The 21378-nt window shown below is 38.2% G+C and overlaps 1 protein-coding gene across 1 annotated transcript in view; it reads right to left on the bottom strand.

Moving 5' to 3' along the window:
- Positions 1-21378, bottom strand: part of LOC148351833 (latent-transforming growth factor beta-binding protein 2-like) — a 151868-nt gene that overhangs the window by 70611 nt on the left and 59879 nt on the right. Inside the window, exons 6-8 of the mRNA XM_088353965.1 lie at positions 16286-16486; positions 13109-13383; positions 10538-10640 (exon numbers count right to left, since the gene is read on the bottom strand). Coding sequence (XP_088210091.1) covers positions 10538-10640; positions 13109-13383; positions 16286-16486 — 579 coding nt within the window. The remainder of the gene's footprint in view (positions 1-10537; positions 10641-13108; positions 13384-16285; positions 16487-21378) is intronic.

Here is a 21378-nt window from a genome sequence, read left to right as displayed (position 1 = left end):
ATAAAATGTCCCTCATTGTTATGAATAAATCCTCTAGCATCTATAGACCACATGAATCATCCGTGTAATGTTGAGCAGCTCCGGCATGATGATGACTTCTATCTGGATTTGGCTGAAGACTAACAAGACCATGTTCCCAGTTTCTCAGAGGTGTCTGGAATGTGCCAGAAGGTTTTATAGTAACTGTTAGCAGGTTCAGTGTACCTTAAGGTTCGATAGAGCAGAAGTGGGTCAGTATGAAGGTAACACGAAAACATAGGCTGCCTGTTTCACGGTGACGCTCATACTTGTCTGCCAACCTCATCCTGTTCTTCCACACCGGCCTAATCCTACTGCAAAGTTTCTGAGTAATGAGCTGTTGTGGCGAGGTGCTGGGCATGCCCCCCTGCAAGGACCGGATCAGGGAAAGTCTGGCTTGAGTGACAGCAGGGCGCACATGCCGAAGGAAACCCAGTGGGAGAGGTCTGTCTCAATAAAGCTTATTAACACAAAGGAGAATATCTCATCCAGGAACAACTTTGACACGTATCTGAAATGGTCATGAACATGAACTCATGGGTGTTGCATCAAGAAATGTTTGACCCGCTTCAGCGGGTTCGTTATGGTATTTTTGTGATCCCAAACATTAGCCAGCTAGTGATTATCTGTGTGTAGATTCTTTCTGAAAGGGGTTCTACAACAAAATGATGGAAATATCAAAATTGCCACAATAGATTTTGTTTGTCATTTTACAGTTTTAAAAATAACAAAATGGAAAGTATATATTTTATTTGTGCAGTCCTAGCGCGCGAAGAAAGCAAGTTCATTTTTGCAGTTTAATATTCATTAGGACTGTTTTGGTCACCCAATGACCGGTTAGCAAGTCCGTCTTAAAGTTTAGAGGTCCCGGGTTGATTTCCAGATACTGGCCTCCTAAAATTTGAATGTACATTTTTCTGTAGATAAGCAAGATATTTTCCTTTTTTCCCAGTCGTGAGTGCTTGTTTAGGGTGGTGACAGCCAAGCTGAAAAAAATGTCTCTGAGCCTGTTAATCTTTGTTTAAACCAGGGTTTACAACCTTTTTCAAGATGAGGGCTACTTTCTGCTACTAATTAGGGCATAAGGCATATAGTTTGATATGCTTTTCTAAAATAAACCACATAGTAAAAACATGATACGTTGTTTTTTGTTTTTTACTAGGTTAATTGTGGGAAGCAAAAATAAATAGACTCAGTAAACCATTAAAAAATATTTTATTAAAAAAATGACAATGACCTAGCACCGGTGAGCTATTTTCAGAACAGGTTCGCTGTTATGTGGAACTCTGGTGCCCGCAAATAACACGTTGGAGACCCTGGTTTAAAGGGGTCTATAATGTCTTGCTGCCCCCTTTAGCTAAACAATAGGTCACATCATAATATAGATATGTGACAAGTCAAGACTCAAATTTAGCTGCTGAGTAAAAACATACTAAATCATAACCTATTATTTTGACAACTTCTGTTGAATATTTTGCTAATTAACATACAATAACTTGTATCGTGACTCTTAGATATCATTGGTATCTTTAAAGTAAAATAATGCATTTACAACTTCAACTAATGATATAGATATAATATGTACTGTTTTTTATAATACTACTTTAGACTGGGACAGTGGGTATAGTTAATCTGATAAAATTACCTTAGAGTTATTTAATAAATGGACAAAAATCGTTTATTGTACCTCAGTACTGACCGGATCAGGCTGCGCAAGCAATCAAAATGCCCTCTCCAAAACCTGTTCAGAGAATTACGAAATGCTGCTTGCATAAATGATTATGTCAAATGTAGTATTTTCAACATATTTGTTAATTAATACGTCCATCTATCATACAGAGCAAAAAACAATTTGTTATCGGAAAGGTTTTTAAATATTCATTATCACTATCCTTTGGAGTTTTGTGTAGTTGGGTCTTACCAAACCAAAATAGGGTCAAGTTGTAACAAATCTAAAGACTACCTTGTTTTAAGACCATTTAATGATGCGTGCCGGCTCACATTGCCTCCGACGATCATTCGAGTAAAAAATATCTGTGTAAAGTTTCACAGGGAACGACTTGCAAGAGTGAACACAATCCGTGCAGCATTAGCGTCGCCCCTGGTTACCAAGTGTTTTGACGCAGACTGGTCCGCACCCCCGCCCGTGAAAGTACAGAGAAACACTTCCAATTGTTGACCGTCCATTTAGCCGCAATGAACAAAAGACGTTGTCACCCCTCACTAATTTTGTCTGTCTCCATTCAATTGTATTGTGAATGCCACTGGCAACTGTTGAATAATATTTGGTTGGATTCCCTGACTTGCTTGGTGTAATTCCCTTAGAGGTGGCTGACTGGTGCCTCAGTCTTAAATCTGTCTGAAGTCTGTTTTTTTTTCCAGATCAAAAACAATCCTACTGAGAATATTCAAATAAAAGGATGGCTTATGCAAAATGCTACTCAACTTCTGAGGCAAAGGAGTAAAGAAAGCAAAGGCAGATGGATTTTATGCTCAGATGGGTACTTCAACTGAACTAAATTCTCCCTTTCAGTTCAGTCTTCCTGTGAGACCACCCTGCCGACAATGTTTTTTTGAGATGAATCACTGACATGGTCACACAGCAGGACTAAGATTCCTTTTACTTTAGTCTCTAGGGCTCTGTCTGGAGAGCATACTTTGGTTTCTGGTGACAACTCTGGTGAACATGCAGGAGGATGCAAGGCCTACCCAAGGCTTTAAATAGGGAAAAAACATCATCTTGGCCAAGACCTCCCCAGGGCTCTAGCCAGTAATTTCTTTCTGCCATGGAACAAACTGGTTGCACACAAAGGAAACTCAGGGCACACACCACACTAATCAATGAATGGATTAAGTCTTTTGACTCTGACGACGCCAAACCTATCTCCTTTTGGCTTTGGAATTAGCATTTGATTGGAGGCAACATCTTTAAGGAAAGCTGTTTGCTTTTAAAAGAAAATGTCTCCTTGGCACACGTCAGTTTGCCATTCTGTTGTGTAACATTCCCTTGAATGTTATATGTCTGCTTCCCTTGCTGGCTAATCTTAAACTGACAAGATTGATCAGTTTGGATTTAGGAAATGAATACCAAAATTCTCCTGTGGATACAGACACAACAGGCACATGATTCCGCATGCAGAGATAATTTGCTTCGCTGCTTTCAATCAAGTTTTGTTGCATATAATGAGCCACACCGGGACTAACCCATTTGAATCTACTGTACAAAAACAACTACCGTTTTTATTTTCATATGTAAATGGTAAAAAAGGGCATCACAAGCATTTAGTTTTACGATTTACCTTAATGTTTTAATGTTGATGGATGTACATTCCACAACACACACAAACACACACACACATTTAAACCACATTTAAAACATACCACTTGGGATGATTCCAAAGACATGCTAGGGTAAATTCCTAATGAAAATCTGCTCAACATCGTATGCATCCAATTATGACATACAAAACAGGTTTGAAAGTATTTAAAATACGGGTTTTATCACTTTTGATAAAACTCAAAGAGGCCTAATTAAACAAAAGCAAGTCTCTGACTATGTTTAAATGCAGGAAATCATCTGATTGGAAACGGAATATAGGATTTCTTGAGCAATCTGAATGAATCACCAATATGCCCCGAGACAAATAAAAACATGCGTTTTAGAGAGTGACGTCATTCCTGAAACAGACGTTGTTTGTTTCTGGATTTAACCTTTGACATCAAATACAGGATTATTTCATTGACGTCACCTGCGGCGAGCTGTAAGGGTAGGCAGGTGAAGCTGTGCCTTATCTGTCATCATTGAAAAATAAACAAAATTTACATTAAATGGTTATATTTATTCAGTGCTGAAGGTCTTTCTCATATAAATTCGTAATTTCTGTATTTCCTTTTTCAAAATGTTCGAATGTCTACATTATATCATGAATATTATCAATATACCCCACGAGTTTATAATTTGCTTTCTTGCTCTGCTAATCAAATGATAAATATTATTTAGGTTCATTTATTTGTAAATCTGGCTGTGCCTCACCAGACACGAACCTTACCGCATGTCACTCACGAAATTCAACAAACAACGTGTTTGTTTTTTCTTGCTTCAAAGTGAGCTTCAAAGCTGCGTCGCATGTGTTTACAAGATGTGCTCGTACGTCGCGGGCAAAAGGCATAGACTTACACTATACATGGATAGGTATGACTGTGTCACTTGCAGTGAGATGACAGAAAATGAAAAATAATGTAATACATTGTGAGTAAGCTGTTTTTTGTGTGTATCGTCTCTGTACTAGTCCACAGAGCATGGCGGCATAAAACTGTCCCGGACGAGGGAGTCTGCAATCTCATTGGTCGAATTAGTATACATGTACGAGTAGTTCAAAAATGAAATGACTAACCCATTCATTGCTATCGGAATACACAAACTCAAACCTTTATTGGTTATTGTAAGCTCCTATATTGCTTTACACAATCAGAATACTGTCAATAATCTGTTTCCAGTGGGATAATTCCCAGCAGGTAAATAAAACCACTGATAATGAAGGTGATGTCCCTATCACATCCTAATTGGAAGCTGCTGCTGAGCACTTCCAGGGCATCTGTTTCCTTGCTGCTGATCCCAAAGCAAAGCTGTAGCACCTCTGGTTCTTGTTGGCCATTTACAAGTGTCCGCGTTTGATCAACGCAAATAGAAAGCAGTCCTAAACATGGACTGGCCCTTTTATGTTTGAAAATATTTGAGGAACTGATGGGAGAGCAGGCTATGTGCAAGTGGGGGGCCTGAAAGATTTTGGCTCCCATTGGGGCGACTTAGGCGGTTGCAAAACAGCGAAGGAACTTCCAAGGCAGGAAAGGGTTTTGATGGAGGGAAGGGAATGAAGAGTTTGAACATCATGAAGACCTAATTGACCCATGGTGGTAGATTGATCCATGGCTTACGTGGGTGTGGTCTTTCCTTAAAGCCCTAAAGAGCCGTCTGACCTGGCTCCATGGGTCGTCCCTACATCTTATACATGGGAGAGTCTGAAAAAGGGAAGCTGCCCTGTATTTACAGACAAAGAGAAAAAGCAATTCTGGAATTCCAATAATTGTTGAGTAGAGAAGGAAAGGCAGGGCTGCCAAGAGTCACGCTCGTTCTCAACTCACAAAGACAAAGCAAAGGTTTTCTGGGGGAATCTGATATGAATTGATTTTACAAAAACATTCCTATATAACCTCTATCATTGCAACACAATCCTGGCTCTGAGCTTTTAAAGGATTCATTTTCATTTTCTAACTACTTAACATTCACCCTTGGCTTGACCATTCCCATGCAAGCTTTTTTCTGTCTCCTAACATCTAAATTAATATTTTAAAATTAATCTGTTCAGGGAAAGCATTCCCTAAGCATCATCATCATCTGGTTCAGAAAAAGGGCACGAATAGTCTAGTTCAATTGATGTTGTATGAGACTGCAATCCTTAATATGACATTGTTAATAATGCCTCCAACGGGTCAATGAGAAACCAACTGGTTTCATGATGATTTTAAAAAATTCTGGTGGTACCTATATAAGGATCTGGCATGCCCTCTCCCCATAGAGGGCACCAACCTGGGGAGAGTGGCTGAACTTTGCACACCTGCTTCTAATTTCCACTCTTTCAGTGCAGCCTTTTGTATTGACTGGTGTTTGGCTTCAATCTTTTGATTTGCCTCTTGTCGAGTGCTATATGTTGTTCGCGTTTCCTTCAAGGAATCCTCGTCTTATTCCTCCTATTGTGTCTGCGCTTGGGTTCCCATCCACCACATATAACAAAGTACCTCAGATACTGTGATCAGTAATGAGTAAAATACATTTCCTTTTACCAAGTCTCAGGACTTTCATAGGCAGAAAAATATGATATGTGATGGTACAGTAACCAGTCAATTTTAAGGAGTCTGGTATCCCATAGTCCCGGGGTGGCAACCCGCAGCACAGGAGCTGTATGGGGCTCTTTAGCTCTTCCAAAAATTGTAACAAATTGAAAAAGATTGGGGAGTAAATATATTATTCTTTTAATATGGTTTCTGTCTGAAGAAAAAAAAACTTTTAACGTTTTCCAATGCTGTGGAATAAATATTACATTGCAACAATTCACCACATTTCTCCTCTGCTTGTTTTCCTCTCCTCTGTGTTTCCTGTGTTGGAGCGGAGCGTAGTGCAGACTTCGCCCCTTTTGAACAGGCAACAACACAATATAGCCCGACCTCTCGCTACAGCCCCAATTTAACCCTTGTGCTATCATAAAATATATATGCTGTAACACATTACACACGCGTTACAAACATTGTAGAAGTATTTTAAGTGTGATAAATATTTTTTGAATATTTTTTCACTTTCAACCACTCAAAATGTTCAGTGGCATCAGAGCTATGTATACACATATCGTTTTTTTCTTTGTACTTTTTTGCCCTCTATTGACAGTAAAAGCAGTACTGTGCTTTGACAAAAACTAACTATGTTGTCTATATATATATATATATATATATATATATATATATATATATGTGGGCAGCACGGCGGCGCAGTGGTTAGCGCGTGTACGGCAGTTCTAAGGTCTTGGGAACCTCCTGTGTGGGTTCAAATCCAGCTACCGGACTTACTGGGTGGTGTTTGAATGTTTTCCCCGTGCTTGCGTGGGTTTCCTCCAGGCACTCCGGTTTCCTCCCACATTCCAAACACATGCATTTCGGGTGGATTGGCCGGTCCAAATTGTCCCTAGGTATGAATGAGTGAGCGAGTTGTCTGTCCCTGTGTGCCCTGCGAATGGGTGGCAACCAGTTCAGGGTGTCCCCTGCCCACTGCCCGATGATTGCTGGGATGGGCTCCAGCACCCCCGCGACCCTACTGAGGATAAGCGGTGCAGCTGATGAGATGGGATGAGATGAAATATAAAACAAAACGAAATTGTAAAATGTTCTATCCAACTATAAAGGCTCAAAAAGGTTAAAGAGTTATGACAACAGAATTTTTTTTTATCCATGCCCATTTTTGGTAATGGCTGTTTTTGTGTATAATACCCCGAAACATACATTGCTCTACAATAATTGTAAATGTTTTGAGATGCCATAACTAAGCCACTTAAGAATATTTTTTATTTCTTTCAACCACTCAAAATGTTCAGTGACATCAGAGTTATCCATACAGACAAGTAAGTTATTAAGTCTATTTCTATTTTGCTAAGGCTCTTATCCACAAACAGCGCAAAGGCTGCTGATTTTGGCAACTGCATTAAACGTAGGGCCAGGCGTGGGAACTCTTGCAAGGAGGTAATGTGAAGCCACTTTGTTGGTTGGATGCCACATCACTTTTTTTCATGTTTGTACAAGTGTGTTGGTGATAGGAATGAGTGGAGAGGTGTTGTAAAAGGATAGTGGGATGTTTAGACGTGTTCTAAGGGATGGGCAGGGCACTGGTATGATGCTGCAGGGGTAAACCAGTGAAAGCTGTCGGGCCCTGCTGTTGAACAGAAGAGTGTGATGTGTCACCTTGTGTCCCGTTTCATCTAGAGGGACAAAAGCATGACCAACTTGGGTCGAAAATTCCAAAAAATGCAGACGATGTAGCATTAGGTTTAAGACCCTACAAAGGGGCACGATTCAATGCGGTCTTCAACTGCAAAAAGCTCTCTATGCTACTCAAGTGGCGCAGCGAACTAGTATGAACTTTGGTGAGGGTTTAAACCTCATCCACTGCTCCTGCACTTACCCTATAATAAAAAGAAAGGTAGTAAAACAAAATCGTGTCACCCGCTATAAACTTATAAATGGGTACGCCACATTTAATAAAAGAACCTGTGCATTATCACATACTAAACCAGACACACAAGAGACTGTTAAAATACTGTGTGACTTGCTCCAAATTGCAGGCTGACAACTCACTCCTTTGGGGTGAAAAAGAACAAAAGAGCAACAACATTTTTCAGGGGCCATTTTCCTCTAGTTTCATATCAATGCTGTCAAATACAGGCCATGGTGCGTGGAATGCAGTTTCGAGATCTTGCCAAATGTCCAAAGCGAGATCAATAACAGAGGAATTGTAAGCAATTCTCTTATTAAAGCTCCTTGCAAAACTAGAGGGACAGCAAAAATGACTTCATTTAACTTTTCATTTCTTTTCGCAGCATGCGTGTGACCTGGGACCCAGGCCTTTGGTATACCGCAAACATGACGAAAAGACCATGGGTTTTGTGCTCCTAGTCGCAACTTCAAAGACCAGAGAACATCTGTGAACCCATGAGAGGAGCAGGATACGAGAAAAGAATAGATCCATGATGGATGGAGGGGATGCGGAGGAACGATGTCTGCTTCTGATTAAGGCCTCGTTAGATATTAAACACAGCTTGAGCGCTTTGACAGCCAACTGACATTTGTGGCTTTGGCTGCGTTGCAACCAAGAAGAAAATACATGTAACAAATGTGCCACTTTTGTCGTTTTCCAGCTTCACTTGCTGAAGTTCCCATGGGCCAATGCGGTTCCACGATTAAACCCCTATGTGCCGTCCCCAAATAACACGCAGGACTGTCAGGTCCGGTAAGAGTCTTCGGACAGTGAGATGTGTCACCACCCACCCAGCTTGTCAGCATGTAACTAGCATGCTGCTGTTTCTCAAACCTACCGCAGCTTGGTTTGGAAACTACGCACGTTCATTTCCTCAACCGGATGCCGGAAGAGTGTCGGGGCGGGAGGGCGTCCTTGCTTGAATCTCTCATCTCTATGCTTTTATATTGTTCCCACGTTTTTGGGGTGTTTTTATTAAAACATTTTTTTTAGAAAAATAATTTTTACTACACTGTGGATAGTCAAACTACGCAGTCATTTCACAAATCTAATGACGACTGAATGTGGTAATTAAGCTCGCTCCCCAGCTCAGAGTAGTGTTTAGGCTGGTAATAAATGCTGTAAATATCCTCCAATTACAGACAACTGCAGTTGAAAATTAGAATCTTCGCCATTGACCAAAAAAGGAACAATAAACAAAACTAAAGAGGAAAGGGTCCCGGTTGTGGTTTGCGGTTTAGTATGATTCCACCAAACAAAAACAAAATACGAGGGAAGTAACAACGAAACAGAAAAACATGGTTGTAAATGACAAAAAAAGGTCCCACCTGACATCCTCAATTATCCCATAAAGCTCTGGTAATGCCTGCAAAAGATCTGATAGTATGGCTGTATCCATTTTTGTTGACCCTCATTAGGATCGAGAATAAAGTATAGGCTACCACTGCTGACTTTGGGTGACAGACGGGACACACCCTCTACTGGTTTCCAGTCAATTGAAGTGTTTTTTCTTTAAGGTTTGGTCATAACAAAACATGCAAAAACTCAAACATGGAACCAAATGTGAAATAAACGCTACATGAACTATAGACATCAGTAGAAGCGACTCGCTCTTGTGACTGAGTCGCCTTGTTTTCATTGAGACGTCGCAGCGGATAGGAATAGCTCCATATAAACACAAACTCAGCTTATGTGTGTAAACCAGCAGATGAAAGGGAAGTGATCACAACGATATTTTTCTGTTTTTGCAATGTGACTCTCACTGTCAATGCCATGTTTTCCTCCAGAAAACTGTTTTATTTCCTCCACATGTTCGTTTTATCATATTGTAAAATCTGGTGAGACAGGCAAAACAAGCGTTAATGCTAAGCAATTCAATGGAAATTTTTGTCACGGACTATTTCAGGCACAAATGAGGCACCGGAAAATAATTTTATGGTTCACAAGTGTGCGGTTAAAATGGCTGACATTTACTTTTATACTAGGAGGGAGGTTCATAACAAAAATAAAGCGGAAAAAAAGGAGTAAAAAAAAAATCATTAAATAGATAAAACCCACTGAACTAATACCCTTTGTCTGAAACAGATCTGGCGAGTACTAATACCATTCAAAACACCACGGAAACAGAGAACCTTTACAATAACAACTAGATAAATGATATAACAAGATGCTAGATAACAACAACTGAATAAACGGGTAAATCGTGAAGTAAATTCATTAGGACTTCATAAATAAGGGAATTATAAGAGATTATGAATTAAACAAAAACAAACAATTATGACTTTATTTTCAGTGAGACATTTCAATATTGCAACACTATACCTTGTGATCAGGGTTGGGACAAATCCCATGCAAAACTGGTCAACACAATTTGGGTGGTGATTGTGAGACTATGAACGCCAAATGCTGAATTGTATTTGTCACTCAGTGGAATGGATTGGAAAATGTTATTTACGGGCTAAAAGGGGGAAAAAAAAAAGTTTGGACAGCAGTTGGAAATTACTATTCACGGTAAGAAAACGAAAAGCCAGGTGACAGGGTTTAAAAACCACTGAAAGAAGCCTGGAATGCACTGTATTGCTGTAGCTCTTTTAAAGTGCTTTATAAATAAGTTGTTTTAGTGATACAAATGGCACGAAGCTAGAAAAAGACTGAGTAAAAAGTCAAGATTTGGACATGGATCAATGGTAAAGATGTTTTTATTTTCAGTAATCTGAGTCTTACCTGGCTTGATAGGACACGTGTGGCACTTGTTGAGACCCCAGGAGGCTCCTACACTCCCACAGCAATCATCCTGTTTGGTTAGGCCTGGGAGAGGTTTACCACACTGCAAAAACACACCTGTGGTAAATCTAACAAGTTTGGAAAAAGCGTCCATGAAAAATAGCAAGTGATTTTTCATGACACTTAAAGACCAGAGAGAACAGAAATCCATTAGGTCTTTGGACGACAGAATTGTTTCAGTCACTTAATAATCTTCTGGCATTTGGATCAAGGGCATTCAGCTAAATTCCTTGCAGGACCACATTGTCCATGACCAGTAAAGCTTTAGGAAATGGAAGTGAAAACAGAAAAAACATTTTGATGAATACCAAAAAGCTGAACTGTCAAGTAAAGTGAGGACAACACTGGAAATTGGGAGTTTTAATCTAGTCCATATGAAACTTCGCGAGAAGCTGGAGCCATGACTCTGTGTGGCTAAGAATAGAACTATTGGAAGGGAAATCTTTTGAAAAGGTTAGGAATCATAAAATTAATGTTGTTTTAAAATTAGTTAGAAAATAGCAAAGGGGTTGTGGACGTGTTCGACTTCAGAACTTTTTTATTAACTTTCTAAAGAATCAAATAAAATTGCACCTCCGCTACACTATGGAGCAGCGACACTCTCATTGGCAGTTTTTAGTTTACATTTGCATATGGTACGTGCATAGAGCACTGATTATACACATTAAGTATGAAGTGTAGAGCATAAAAAAATAATTAACCTGGATGAGGAGAGAAATAATTTTTTGGAGGGTCACGAAAGGATTTCTTCTTCATACAAGGGGCTTGGGAGTGGTGGTTTGGGGTTGTGACGGAAAATAAATGAGAAGCACTGCTTTAACAGAAGAACTCTCTCCATGCCCTACCCCCTCCTACCCTTTTGACTTCTCCCAAATTAATGCAAAACTGCTCTATTTAGATTCCGGCTGTACTTATTATAATAATAGAATAATCTTTTATTCGAGACCTATATATTTTAATTTTTTTAAATGCATGCTTTTATATTATAAGATGCAAACGTTTTTTCTTTTTTGGACAAAAATACAAAGACAAAAAAAAACCTGCTGGTATTTGTTCTGGGTTGTTCTATTCGTGATATGTATTGTGCCGTATTTATTCCAGGTTTGTACGCGGGAAAGAGGAAGTAATTTAAATGGTGCTGTATGTTGTGCACATAGCATATTTGACGATAAAGTTGAACTTGAGGAAAAAAAAGTTTCTATATGGGCAAGAATCGATAAATGTTATGAGTGCAGACACCAACCTTATTTTTTGTATTAATATTTGTATCGAACCTTTGGAGGCCATTTTAAAAGGTTTAATTTTATGGTTTGAAAAAAAACTATTATGTTGGGATTTGAAGGTAGTTATTTATTAATCAGTCTTTTTGGGGGGGCTGCTTTAGTATTGATAATAATAATGACCACTTAATTATTGAGTGTCAGTATTGGTCTAAAAGAGTGGTATAAACCTGCCTACATAAACAAGAAAAAAATAGAAAAAGATTAAAGATAGCCGTGATTTTTATTTCTTATTTTACAAATTACATTCTAAAAGTAATCATAATATGACTACAAATAAAAGTATATGTTTTCAAAAAATATTTGAAAATGGGATTATTTCACAAATTTTACTCAATGTTTCCAATCTGACTTTTTTGACTAAGTGGAATTCTTAAATGGGCAGTCTGTAATATTTGACCACTAGCGCAAGTACAAACAAGTGCTACGTAGCACAAATAAGATAACTAACTGCAGAAACTCCAAACGTTTCTCTTCTAGAAAAAGAAAAACATAAAAAAAGAAAAAATAGGAAGAAAAAATAAAACAAAACAGCAAAAGAAAGAAAAAGGAAAGCAAATAAAAATGAAATGAAAGGGGGAGAAAGGAAAAATGAAAGAAAAAGAATAAAAAAACAAAGTAAATTAAAAGACAAAAAAACAAGATAAGAGAAAAAAATAAGACAAAGAGCAAAGAAAAAAGGGAAAACAAAGAGAAGCAGTTTTTTTTTTTTTTTTTGGGGGGGGGGGGTACCCGTAGCAACAAGATGGGCAACAAATACGTCATCTCCCTCTAGGTTTGCCACATCTTATGCAAAATACATTTCTTGACCTACGAGTATTTAAAAAAAAAGCACATTTCTATGATAGGTCATGCATTTTTGCTTGGAAGTCAAATCAGTATCGTTCTCTTTCAAATGAATGATTTTTTTTTTACCACTTTAAGGTGCTAAATGATACACACTGTCCCTTTAAAGAAACAAATTAAACTATTCTAGCATTGAATTGCTCTAACGTGAAACCACCAAAGCCTGAATAAGTCAGAACTCAAGGTTCTCATCTGAATCCAAAGTGAAAACAGGAAATGGTGCAGCACGACACTGACCAATGTGGTCAGGCCTCGTCAGTCCTGAAAATGACCATAACCGCAGACCAACCTCGACGGAGAAAGCAGTGGAAAGATAATGTAGTTCCACAAAATTTGCCCTACCACCGCTTAGACACCACAGAGAACCAAATGTTGTTATTCATACCTGTCCATCAACTGTCTCCTGGAAGCATCTTCCCATATGTCCGTTCTGACGTTGATGCGTTCCATGACCATTTCCACCGACGTAAACGTGTCTGCCGCCTTGCTCAACAGCGGGTTCGATGCTGTTACCGGGTTGTGAGCGCTGCTGGACTGAGTGAGCCCCTGCTGTGGCAGGCAACCTTTGACCGGGTTGGACCCGGGCCACTTGGTGGACACGGACCTCAGATTCTGGCGGGTGCTCGATGTGGACCTTGACTAATGATGGGTGAAGTGAGACTAGAAAAGATAAGAAGTGATTCATTACTTTATAATATATATATTTTTTAAGTTACATAATCCGGCTCTCCAAATTTATCAACACCTACCGTAATTATTTTGCAGTGATTAATAACTAGGAATGGGTGAATACCAGTACCAGATAGAGGTATAGGGTGCTGATAAGACTCTTTATAAGGTATCAGTTCTTCTGGTGGTCTGCCTTCAAATGGCAATTTAGTAATAAGGAACCTAAAATGAAATAAATGGTTAATCTAGGTTAAATTCTATATTTTTAATAGATAAGGCACACCCGATTATAAGGCGCATGGAATTAAAACTACAGAAAGGGCTAGGGACTTGGAGTTTCTCTGAAAATGCTGGTCTACTAGTGATCCCAAGAGCCAAGAAGAGAACAGCAGGTTCGAGAGCGTTCTCCATGCGGGCCCCGATGTTGTGGTGTGCTCTTCCCCCTGAGATTTGATCTGCAACCTTCGCGGAACTGTTTAAATCTATGTTTAAAACACACTTATAGTCTATAGCTTATGAATGACCTATATTTTCTGTTGATGATATCTGTGTATTAATTGTTATTATAATATCCATTGCAGCCTGGTCATACAGGAAGGGGGATTACCTCATGTGCCCTTCTCAAGGTTTCTTCATTTACCTCATGTTTAAGTTTTTGAGTTTTTCCTTGCCCTCATGAAGGTTTTAGATCGGGAATGGTGTAATAAGAGCCTGTGGTTTGCAATAATTCGTGGTCCGTGCAGCCCTTTGAGACTCCCTGTGATTAAGGGCTTTACAAATAAACATGACTTGACTTGACTAGGTATTTACGCTTTGATTGAGCAGTTGCAGTAAATCACTATTCACCACTGCATAACATTGGATACAAAGCAAATCGACCCGTATCGTTAAGTGGAGTGCACAGGATCCTATACGTTAGACCACTATGGATACAGACGACACACAAAAATGTATTATGTTGTTATTGGGCCGGGTCGCAAGAGTATTGTCAGATCTGTTGTACAGAATGGGTTGGTGACCACTGAAATACAGTGTTGTATCACCAAATTGCAAAGTCTTTATGAAGCACACAATATTCTGATCTGAATGAAGAGAATGGCATTGTTGGAAGTAGTTTTGTTGTTCTAAACTTAAAGGAAAGAAAGACACGATGGGGGAGTAATCCAGTCATTCTAAGATAAATAAATGCACATATTAAAACCATTTGTTACGTTTGCATATTTTATACCTATTTTGGTCATTTTCTGGATTCTCATTTTTCTAACATATTTCGGTACCATGACTAAAAATCTGTGATAATGAGATAAGACCCAACGCCTTTTCATGTGTCATCTGTATCCGGGTTGGATTTCTGTTGCATTCAATAATATTGTCCAATTGTGAAAAATCTGTCATGTCCATAGCTGCCTGGTGATTACAATTCGGTGCACTTGCACAATTATGATAACGCATTTCCAATTTTATACCAGATTATAAAGCACACAATCAAATTTCCAACCAATCTGGGGTTTTTGGATGCAGAAAATATGGTAAATGCAATATCGAGGAAGAATATAATTTTGTGATTCAAAGTTATTTGTTGTAAAAAAAAAATTAACATTTTTGCAGAGAAAAGGGAATTTCATGCAATATGTACAGCAATACCAATATGACGCGTCTAAAAATATCTAATACCAGTATAGATGCCGACTAAAGATTTGTGCATCAGTCTGAAGAAATGTGTTACGGAACCTCCCGATTAAATATAAGCAAAATTATGTGATAAGATAGATTGCAGATGATTTTTCTGATTGTAGATATTATTTTTCTCATTTTATCAATTCTTATTAATTCTTTATTATTTGTTAAAATTAATGAACTAAATGACACATAATTCCCCAAATAAATTATGAAATTAGTAAAATTATTTTTTACAATAAAACCACAAAAATATATAATAATATATCACAAAACAAGAGACAGAATTTTAGTTAAAATGTTATTATTCTATATTTTAATACATTTTTAATGTAAACCATTTTCATTGCTCAATATTTTTTAATGACCTGACAGAAGGTAATTGTATATATCTCTTCTGAAGCCATTAATCTGTGAAACGGGTCAATCTAAATCTGCCAAATTAAGCTGAAAGAAGGTGATGTGTCATCACTAGGATGTTCTAAACGACCTGTGATTTGTGTATCACGTTGGTATTATTTAAAAAAGTATTTTGAAAAAGGTTGCAAATGCTCCTTGATCCTTTTCTTCTCAACTATTTTGTAACCAAATGTGACACAACTCATATTTTAAACACTTAGTGAAGAATATCATAAACTGACTTACAAATCTTTTATAATTCATATTTTCTTTACCTAGCCCCTGTGGTGTTTGAATTACTAGGTGTAAATCCAACTTTGAAGGGCAAAGACGTATTTCAAAGATACGAAAAGATGTTGTAATGCATAGAAATTGCTTTTTATCTTTTGTACCTAAAGAGAAGGATCGATCTTTAGGGAGTTGCAGGGCGTTTTTCCCAGAATCAACCATCATGAATCACAGTGTGACATAATAAATGTATTTCATCAAGCGCACTTAAACATGACATCTGCCTTAGTGCATTTTATAACACGCTCACGAGAATGATTTATTTATGTGTGTTTTCACACAGTTCTACAGCTGACGGACTCCCACGTCTTCCATTTTTATTGACTTTTACTGAAATTCAAAACGGATGCTGGCACATCTGACAAGGTTTTCACGTTCCCTGATTCAGAGCTTCTGCTTGGAAGAATGAAAACAGTGACTCAAAGACGGATTGAAACTCATCCAGTGATGGGAAGCTACCAAATCAAGTCAACCTTTTCAATGTCAATTCAAGGACAACTGTTGTAAAAAAAAATCATGTTGTACTCACCTTGCTGATTAGACAGTGGAAGCGTGTACGTGGAATGTGAAGGTAATTTGTGGCCAGAGTTTCTGGATTCCTTATGAGTGTTGGGTTTTTCGTGGGTGTGAGCTGGAAGATGGCAAAACCTCCCAGTTGAGTTGGATGGACACCAACATTGGTCCCTGCCAATGCAGCGGCCTCCATTGAGACAGGGAATCTGACAAAAGACTGCAGAGAAAATAACAAATCTTAATAATCTTCTACTTTTTTTACATTTAGTTTAAGACAAAAAAAAATATTACGGTATAAATTTGATGGATACAAGAACAGTTTTTCTCAAAATATACAGAACCTTTTAAAAACTTAAAACATCTGGAGGCAAACCAGCTGTAAAAAAATAATTCTCAGCTACCATTTAATGTTTTTATGTTGAAATTTTCAATACTAGCTATAAAATGGGTAACTAACCTTTTTGTAGCTGAGAGTGGCCCGACTGAAAACACATTACTGTTTTCATAAATCCCTTATAGTGGTCAAGCCATGTTGCCACAAAGGTAAATCAATTTAAAATTGAAAAAAAATATATGTTTTTAGTTCAAACAAATATCTCATCTCATCTCATTAGCTGCACCGCTTATCCTCAGCAGGGTGGCGGGGGTGCTGGAGCCCATCCCAGCAATCATCGGGCAGTGGGCAGGGGACACCCTGAATTGGTTGCCAGCCAATCGCAGGCACAGACAACTCGCTCGCTCACCTAGGGACAATCTGGACCGGCCAATCCACCTGAAATACATGTTTTTGGAATGTGGGAGGAACCGGAGTGCCCGGAGGAAACCTACGGGGAGAACATACAAACTCCGCACAGGAAGTCCGGTAGCTGGATTTAACCCACACAGGAGGTTCCCAAGACCTTTGAACTAACTCTGCGCCGCCGTGCTGCCCTCGAACAAATATAAATCTTCATGTTTTTAAGACTTTAAAAAATTGGAATGAAGACATTTTAATGCCCATTAAGGCCTTATTTTTAGAATAATGAATTCAATGCCTTTTAAGACTTTTCAATGATCTGCAGGAACCCCGTTTTAATGTCATTGCACTGTTTTTCTGATGTATTCACGATGTCAGCCAGTCTTTTAAGCATATTGCCTTTTTATCCTGACAGTCTTTTAGCTTATTTTTCTCTTTTAATTCTTATTACCTTTTTATCCTGGAGTGTGATGTCTAATTTTGCTGTAAACAAAGTTCAGTTCATTACTATCAAGAAAAATTAAGACAATTCTACTCTATTCTAAATCAGAATGCAAACCATAAAATATCTTCAAAAACCCTTTTAAACACTCTCCCTAGAATGCTGTTATGAGGCATTCATTACCACATCCAGCCAAGTGGCAGAGTACAAAAAAAAGATAGATAATGTGGGAGAAGCAAGAGACAAAAAAAGGAAAGGGGCTTTAGTGCATTCCAGTATTTTTTGCCAAGTGCTATTTACTTTGTTTCTGAAAAAAGACTCAACTATACTAAATGTGAACATTCCTTGATTTATAAAAAACATCACCCTACACCCACGACCTTTTTAAGTGCGTTCCCTGACAACGTGTTGAAGTAAACGATCGTGATAAATCCTTTGAAACAACAGTAAGAAAGTTTCCATTAAAAAAAAAAAACACTCCAAAATAGATGAGCACAACAGATTGTGTAATTCTGATTAAAAAAGAAAAAACAGGGTTCGGAAACCTATTTCATGGCAAAATCCAAGCACTTTTTAATGACTTTCAAAGTAAATTTTCCAATTTCTCCAGTAACATCAAATTAAAATATCTAGTGTGAATCGTGTATTTTGCAGAGCCACAAATATATCTGCGATTAACATATGCAATTTTTAATCTCTTGGGTAAATAGCGAATAAATTTGTCAAGTCAAGTCACATTTATTTGTATAGCCCTTAATCACAAAAATGTCTCAAAGGACTGCACAGGATTACAATGACACAATCGCCTGATCTTACCCCCAACATGTGACCAAGGAAAAACTCAAAACCTGATATTAAAATGAGACAATCTGAGACTACAAAGAAAAATTTTGCTAGAACCTGTAATCTCGCCAGAAAGATGAGTCGCCATCGAGTAATTGTCTCTCGTCCCTTGCCTGCGAGAGGCAATGTTGAGAAGTTTAGCAGACTAGTCTCGCTCAACCGGTGCCTGAAGTTTCTGTAGTCAGCAAAGATTCAGGTATGTGGATAACTGGCCTGCTTTCTGGGGCCAACCTGACCTGAGGAGGGACGACCTTCACCCTAACTGGGTAGGTGCTCTCACTCTTTCTAAAAATATAGAGTACTGTTTAAGCCTTCCATGACAGGGTACACTAGTGCAGGCCAGGTCACAGGTGATTAGTGAGCCTGTTAGCAAGGGTGTGGAGTCTTTATTGCTAGAGCTAACTAGCGCTGTGCTAAATCCATGCAATTCACATAGTTTTTGTAGTTTAGTGTGTTCCATTGCCTACAGCACACACCCAGATCTGTACTTTTCTATAGCATCTTCTTCTGTGCTTCTTACCTCTTATTTTCCCTTGTTAGGTGAGGAGGGAGAAGAAATAACATTATTTTCTCCTGCTATTCATCCTGTAACTCGACCTGTCAACAATAGTCCTGTGGTATGGAATTCGGGCCGCATCTGCAGCCAAGCAAGGCACAAGACCCGGGACTGGCAGCATAATCTTGTGGAAGTTATCACTAAGGTTACCGCTAAGGTTCAAAACTCGGTAAAGGGTTCAGCTCGGTACTGAGTGCTAAAGCTTGGCCTTCTGAATATTAGATCATTAGCTTTCAAAGCTTTACTTATCGAATATATTTGTGGATCGGAACAGTACGTGTGTTAATATTTTTTAGACAAATCTCTCTCCAAACAGGCGTTGGGTGAAAATGACAGTAATAGGTAACCTATATTTTCAGTTGCAGGAAGTTTTTCCCATTCCAATTTACCAATGTGAAATGCTACCTTAATGTTTTGCATGGCCTATAATAAGTGTCCATAAATGATGAGTATTCCTTGCACTAATACACATGTCATAATGCCCTTTTTAGGTAAAGCGTGCACCTATCTCCTTTGACGCAAACCGTAGAGGTCGATGTTTCATAAGACAGCGCCGTACAAAATAATGCCAGCTGCAGTTAATCACAAGGGAAGCAGACATGCAATGGCAAGGCGATGCCAGCTTCATTTATTCTTGTTTCTTGTTGAGAAAAATGGCAACAACTTCAAGCATTTACCAGCACTTAACCCGAGATTTCAAGCACTTTTCAATACTTGAAAACATTCAAATTCAAGCATTTCAAAGGAATTCAAGCAACCATACGAACCCTGTAAAAAATACTAGTGAGTAACGCTTCGAAAATGTGAGATAAAAGGTGATAAATTCTAAGACTTCCTTACAGAAAAATTGTGTCAATCTGCTCCAGGTCTCTCATTAAATATCTGTTAACTGCAAAAGCAAAGAACAGTTTAACCTTTTAATTAGCCTTCCAAAAAAAAAATCTGTTTTTGTTAGATGGTCCAATAAAGTTATAAGATAAAATGGAAATATGTTTCTCGTTTGGGTGAAAAAACGTTCTCAGTAGGACAAGAATGTTTTAAGAATGTTTCAGAAAACATTTTTCCCTCCCATCTGGGAGTTTATAGGCTCCATAAAGGTTTATTAATTTAGTAACAATAACAACAACAATTTTCCACTCTGATAATTAAGGATAACAGAATGGAAGTTTTTGTTTCAGTGCGACTTTGAGTAAACAAAAATCTACAAAAATAACACATCAATGTCCACATTCAAATGCTCTTGGTTATGCAAAAGACTCACTCAGACTTTTTGTGTGACTTCAAACGTCAGGCATAGTTTTCAGCTCAGTTTTATTGCCAATATTTTTTTATTATACTGTATATAACGCATTGTGTAATTCTTCAAATAGCATGATCTAAAAGAAATTGAAATTTATTTTTCATTATCATGTCCATGAGCAGAATGTACTGTACAACTGCCACTGCAAATAAACACGTATATCATTAATATAGTTTGTGTTTAGGTTTTTTATCCTTTTGCACAATTTTGTTATACTTGTACAATAACAGGAAAGGTCATTCATTCATTTATAAATGGTAAGTGGTAAGGGCGCCAAAACATTACCACTAGACCACGAGTGGTGCAAATTAGATACGATAATGTATCACAGCTTATCTCATAATAACAGTACTTTTACTTCGTGCCAGATACACATTTTGCATAGTGCATTCTGATAGGTTAAACAGTCTCCACTTCTTCACCTGTGCATCAATAACATTGCAAAAGACAGATACAGAAAACAGAACGTTTTTTATTAAATATACTATACAAGTCGTTTTGTGTACATATGCATATTAAACCAAGGTTATTGACGCACAGGTGAAGAAGTGAAGCGGCTGTTTAATCTATCAAAATGAACTATGCAAATCACTATCTCTGGTACCTTGAGTAAAATAGTGTGATAATGAGATAAGCTCTAATGCCTTTCCTCATGTTATCTGCACCACTGATTTGGTGGTAAAGTGTTGGAGCCCTAAAGGCAACGATCCCTGTTTTATTACTGTCGCAAACAATATTTTGTGATTTGAATCAGTGATGATTGTCAACTGATAGCTAATTGCACCATGGGCAGTAAGTGCATAAAGAGCCCAACGGTTTCACACTTATCATCCAGTGTCCTTTACAGTGTGGAAAATACAGTACTTACGCAAAACGGTAGATATGAAAAAAAATTTCGGGATGTCGAAAAATATCAGGACTTTGCTGTGAGTTAGATTTTGTATTGTGTCCGCATTTTTTCGAGTAGAGGACAGTACTGTAGTACTTTCCGCCGCGTGGCGCTGTGAGAGGTCACGCAGCATCCAAGAAGAAATCCGGCTTCTACTTCCTGGTTTATGTGTATTCATAACAACATGTACTGTATTGCTAGTGCACTAAGAACTTTTTATTGTTTAATATCTTGTGGATCCATTCGGTATGGTTGGTGTGAAGTGTAAAGAAGAGGTGAGCCATTTCTTTTGAAATGAAAGTGGAATAAGAAAGCTTGATGCGGTTGAGAAAATGGCCGGAAC

This window comes from Urocampus carinirostris, chromosome 15 (genome assembly GCF_059441175.1).
Source record: "Urocampus carinirostris isolate Australia breed hairy pipefish chromosome 15, RoL_Ucar_1.0, whole genome shotgun sequence".
Lineage (NCBI taxonomy): Eukaryota > Metazoa > Chordata > Actinopteri > Syngnathiformes > Syngnathidae > Urocampus > Urocampus carinirostris.
This window is presented reverse-complemented; position numbering and strand designations above follow the sequence as displayed.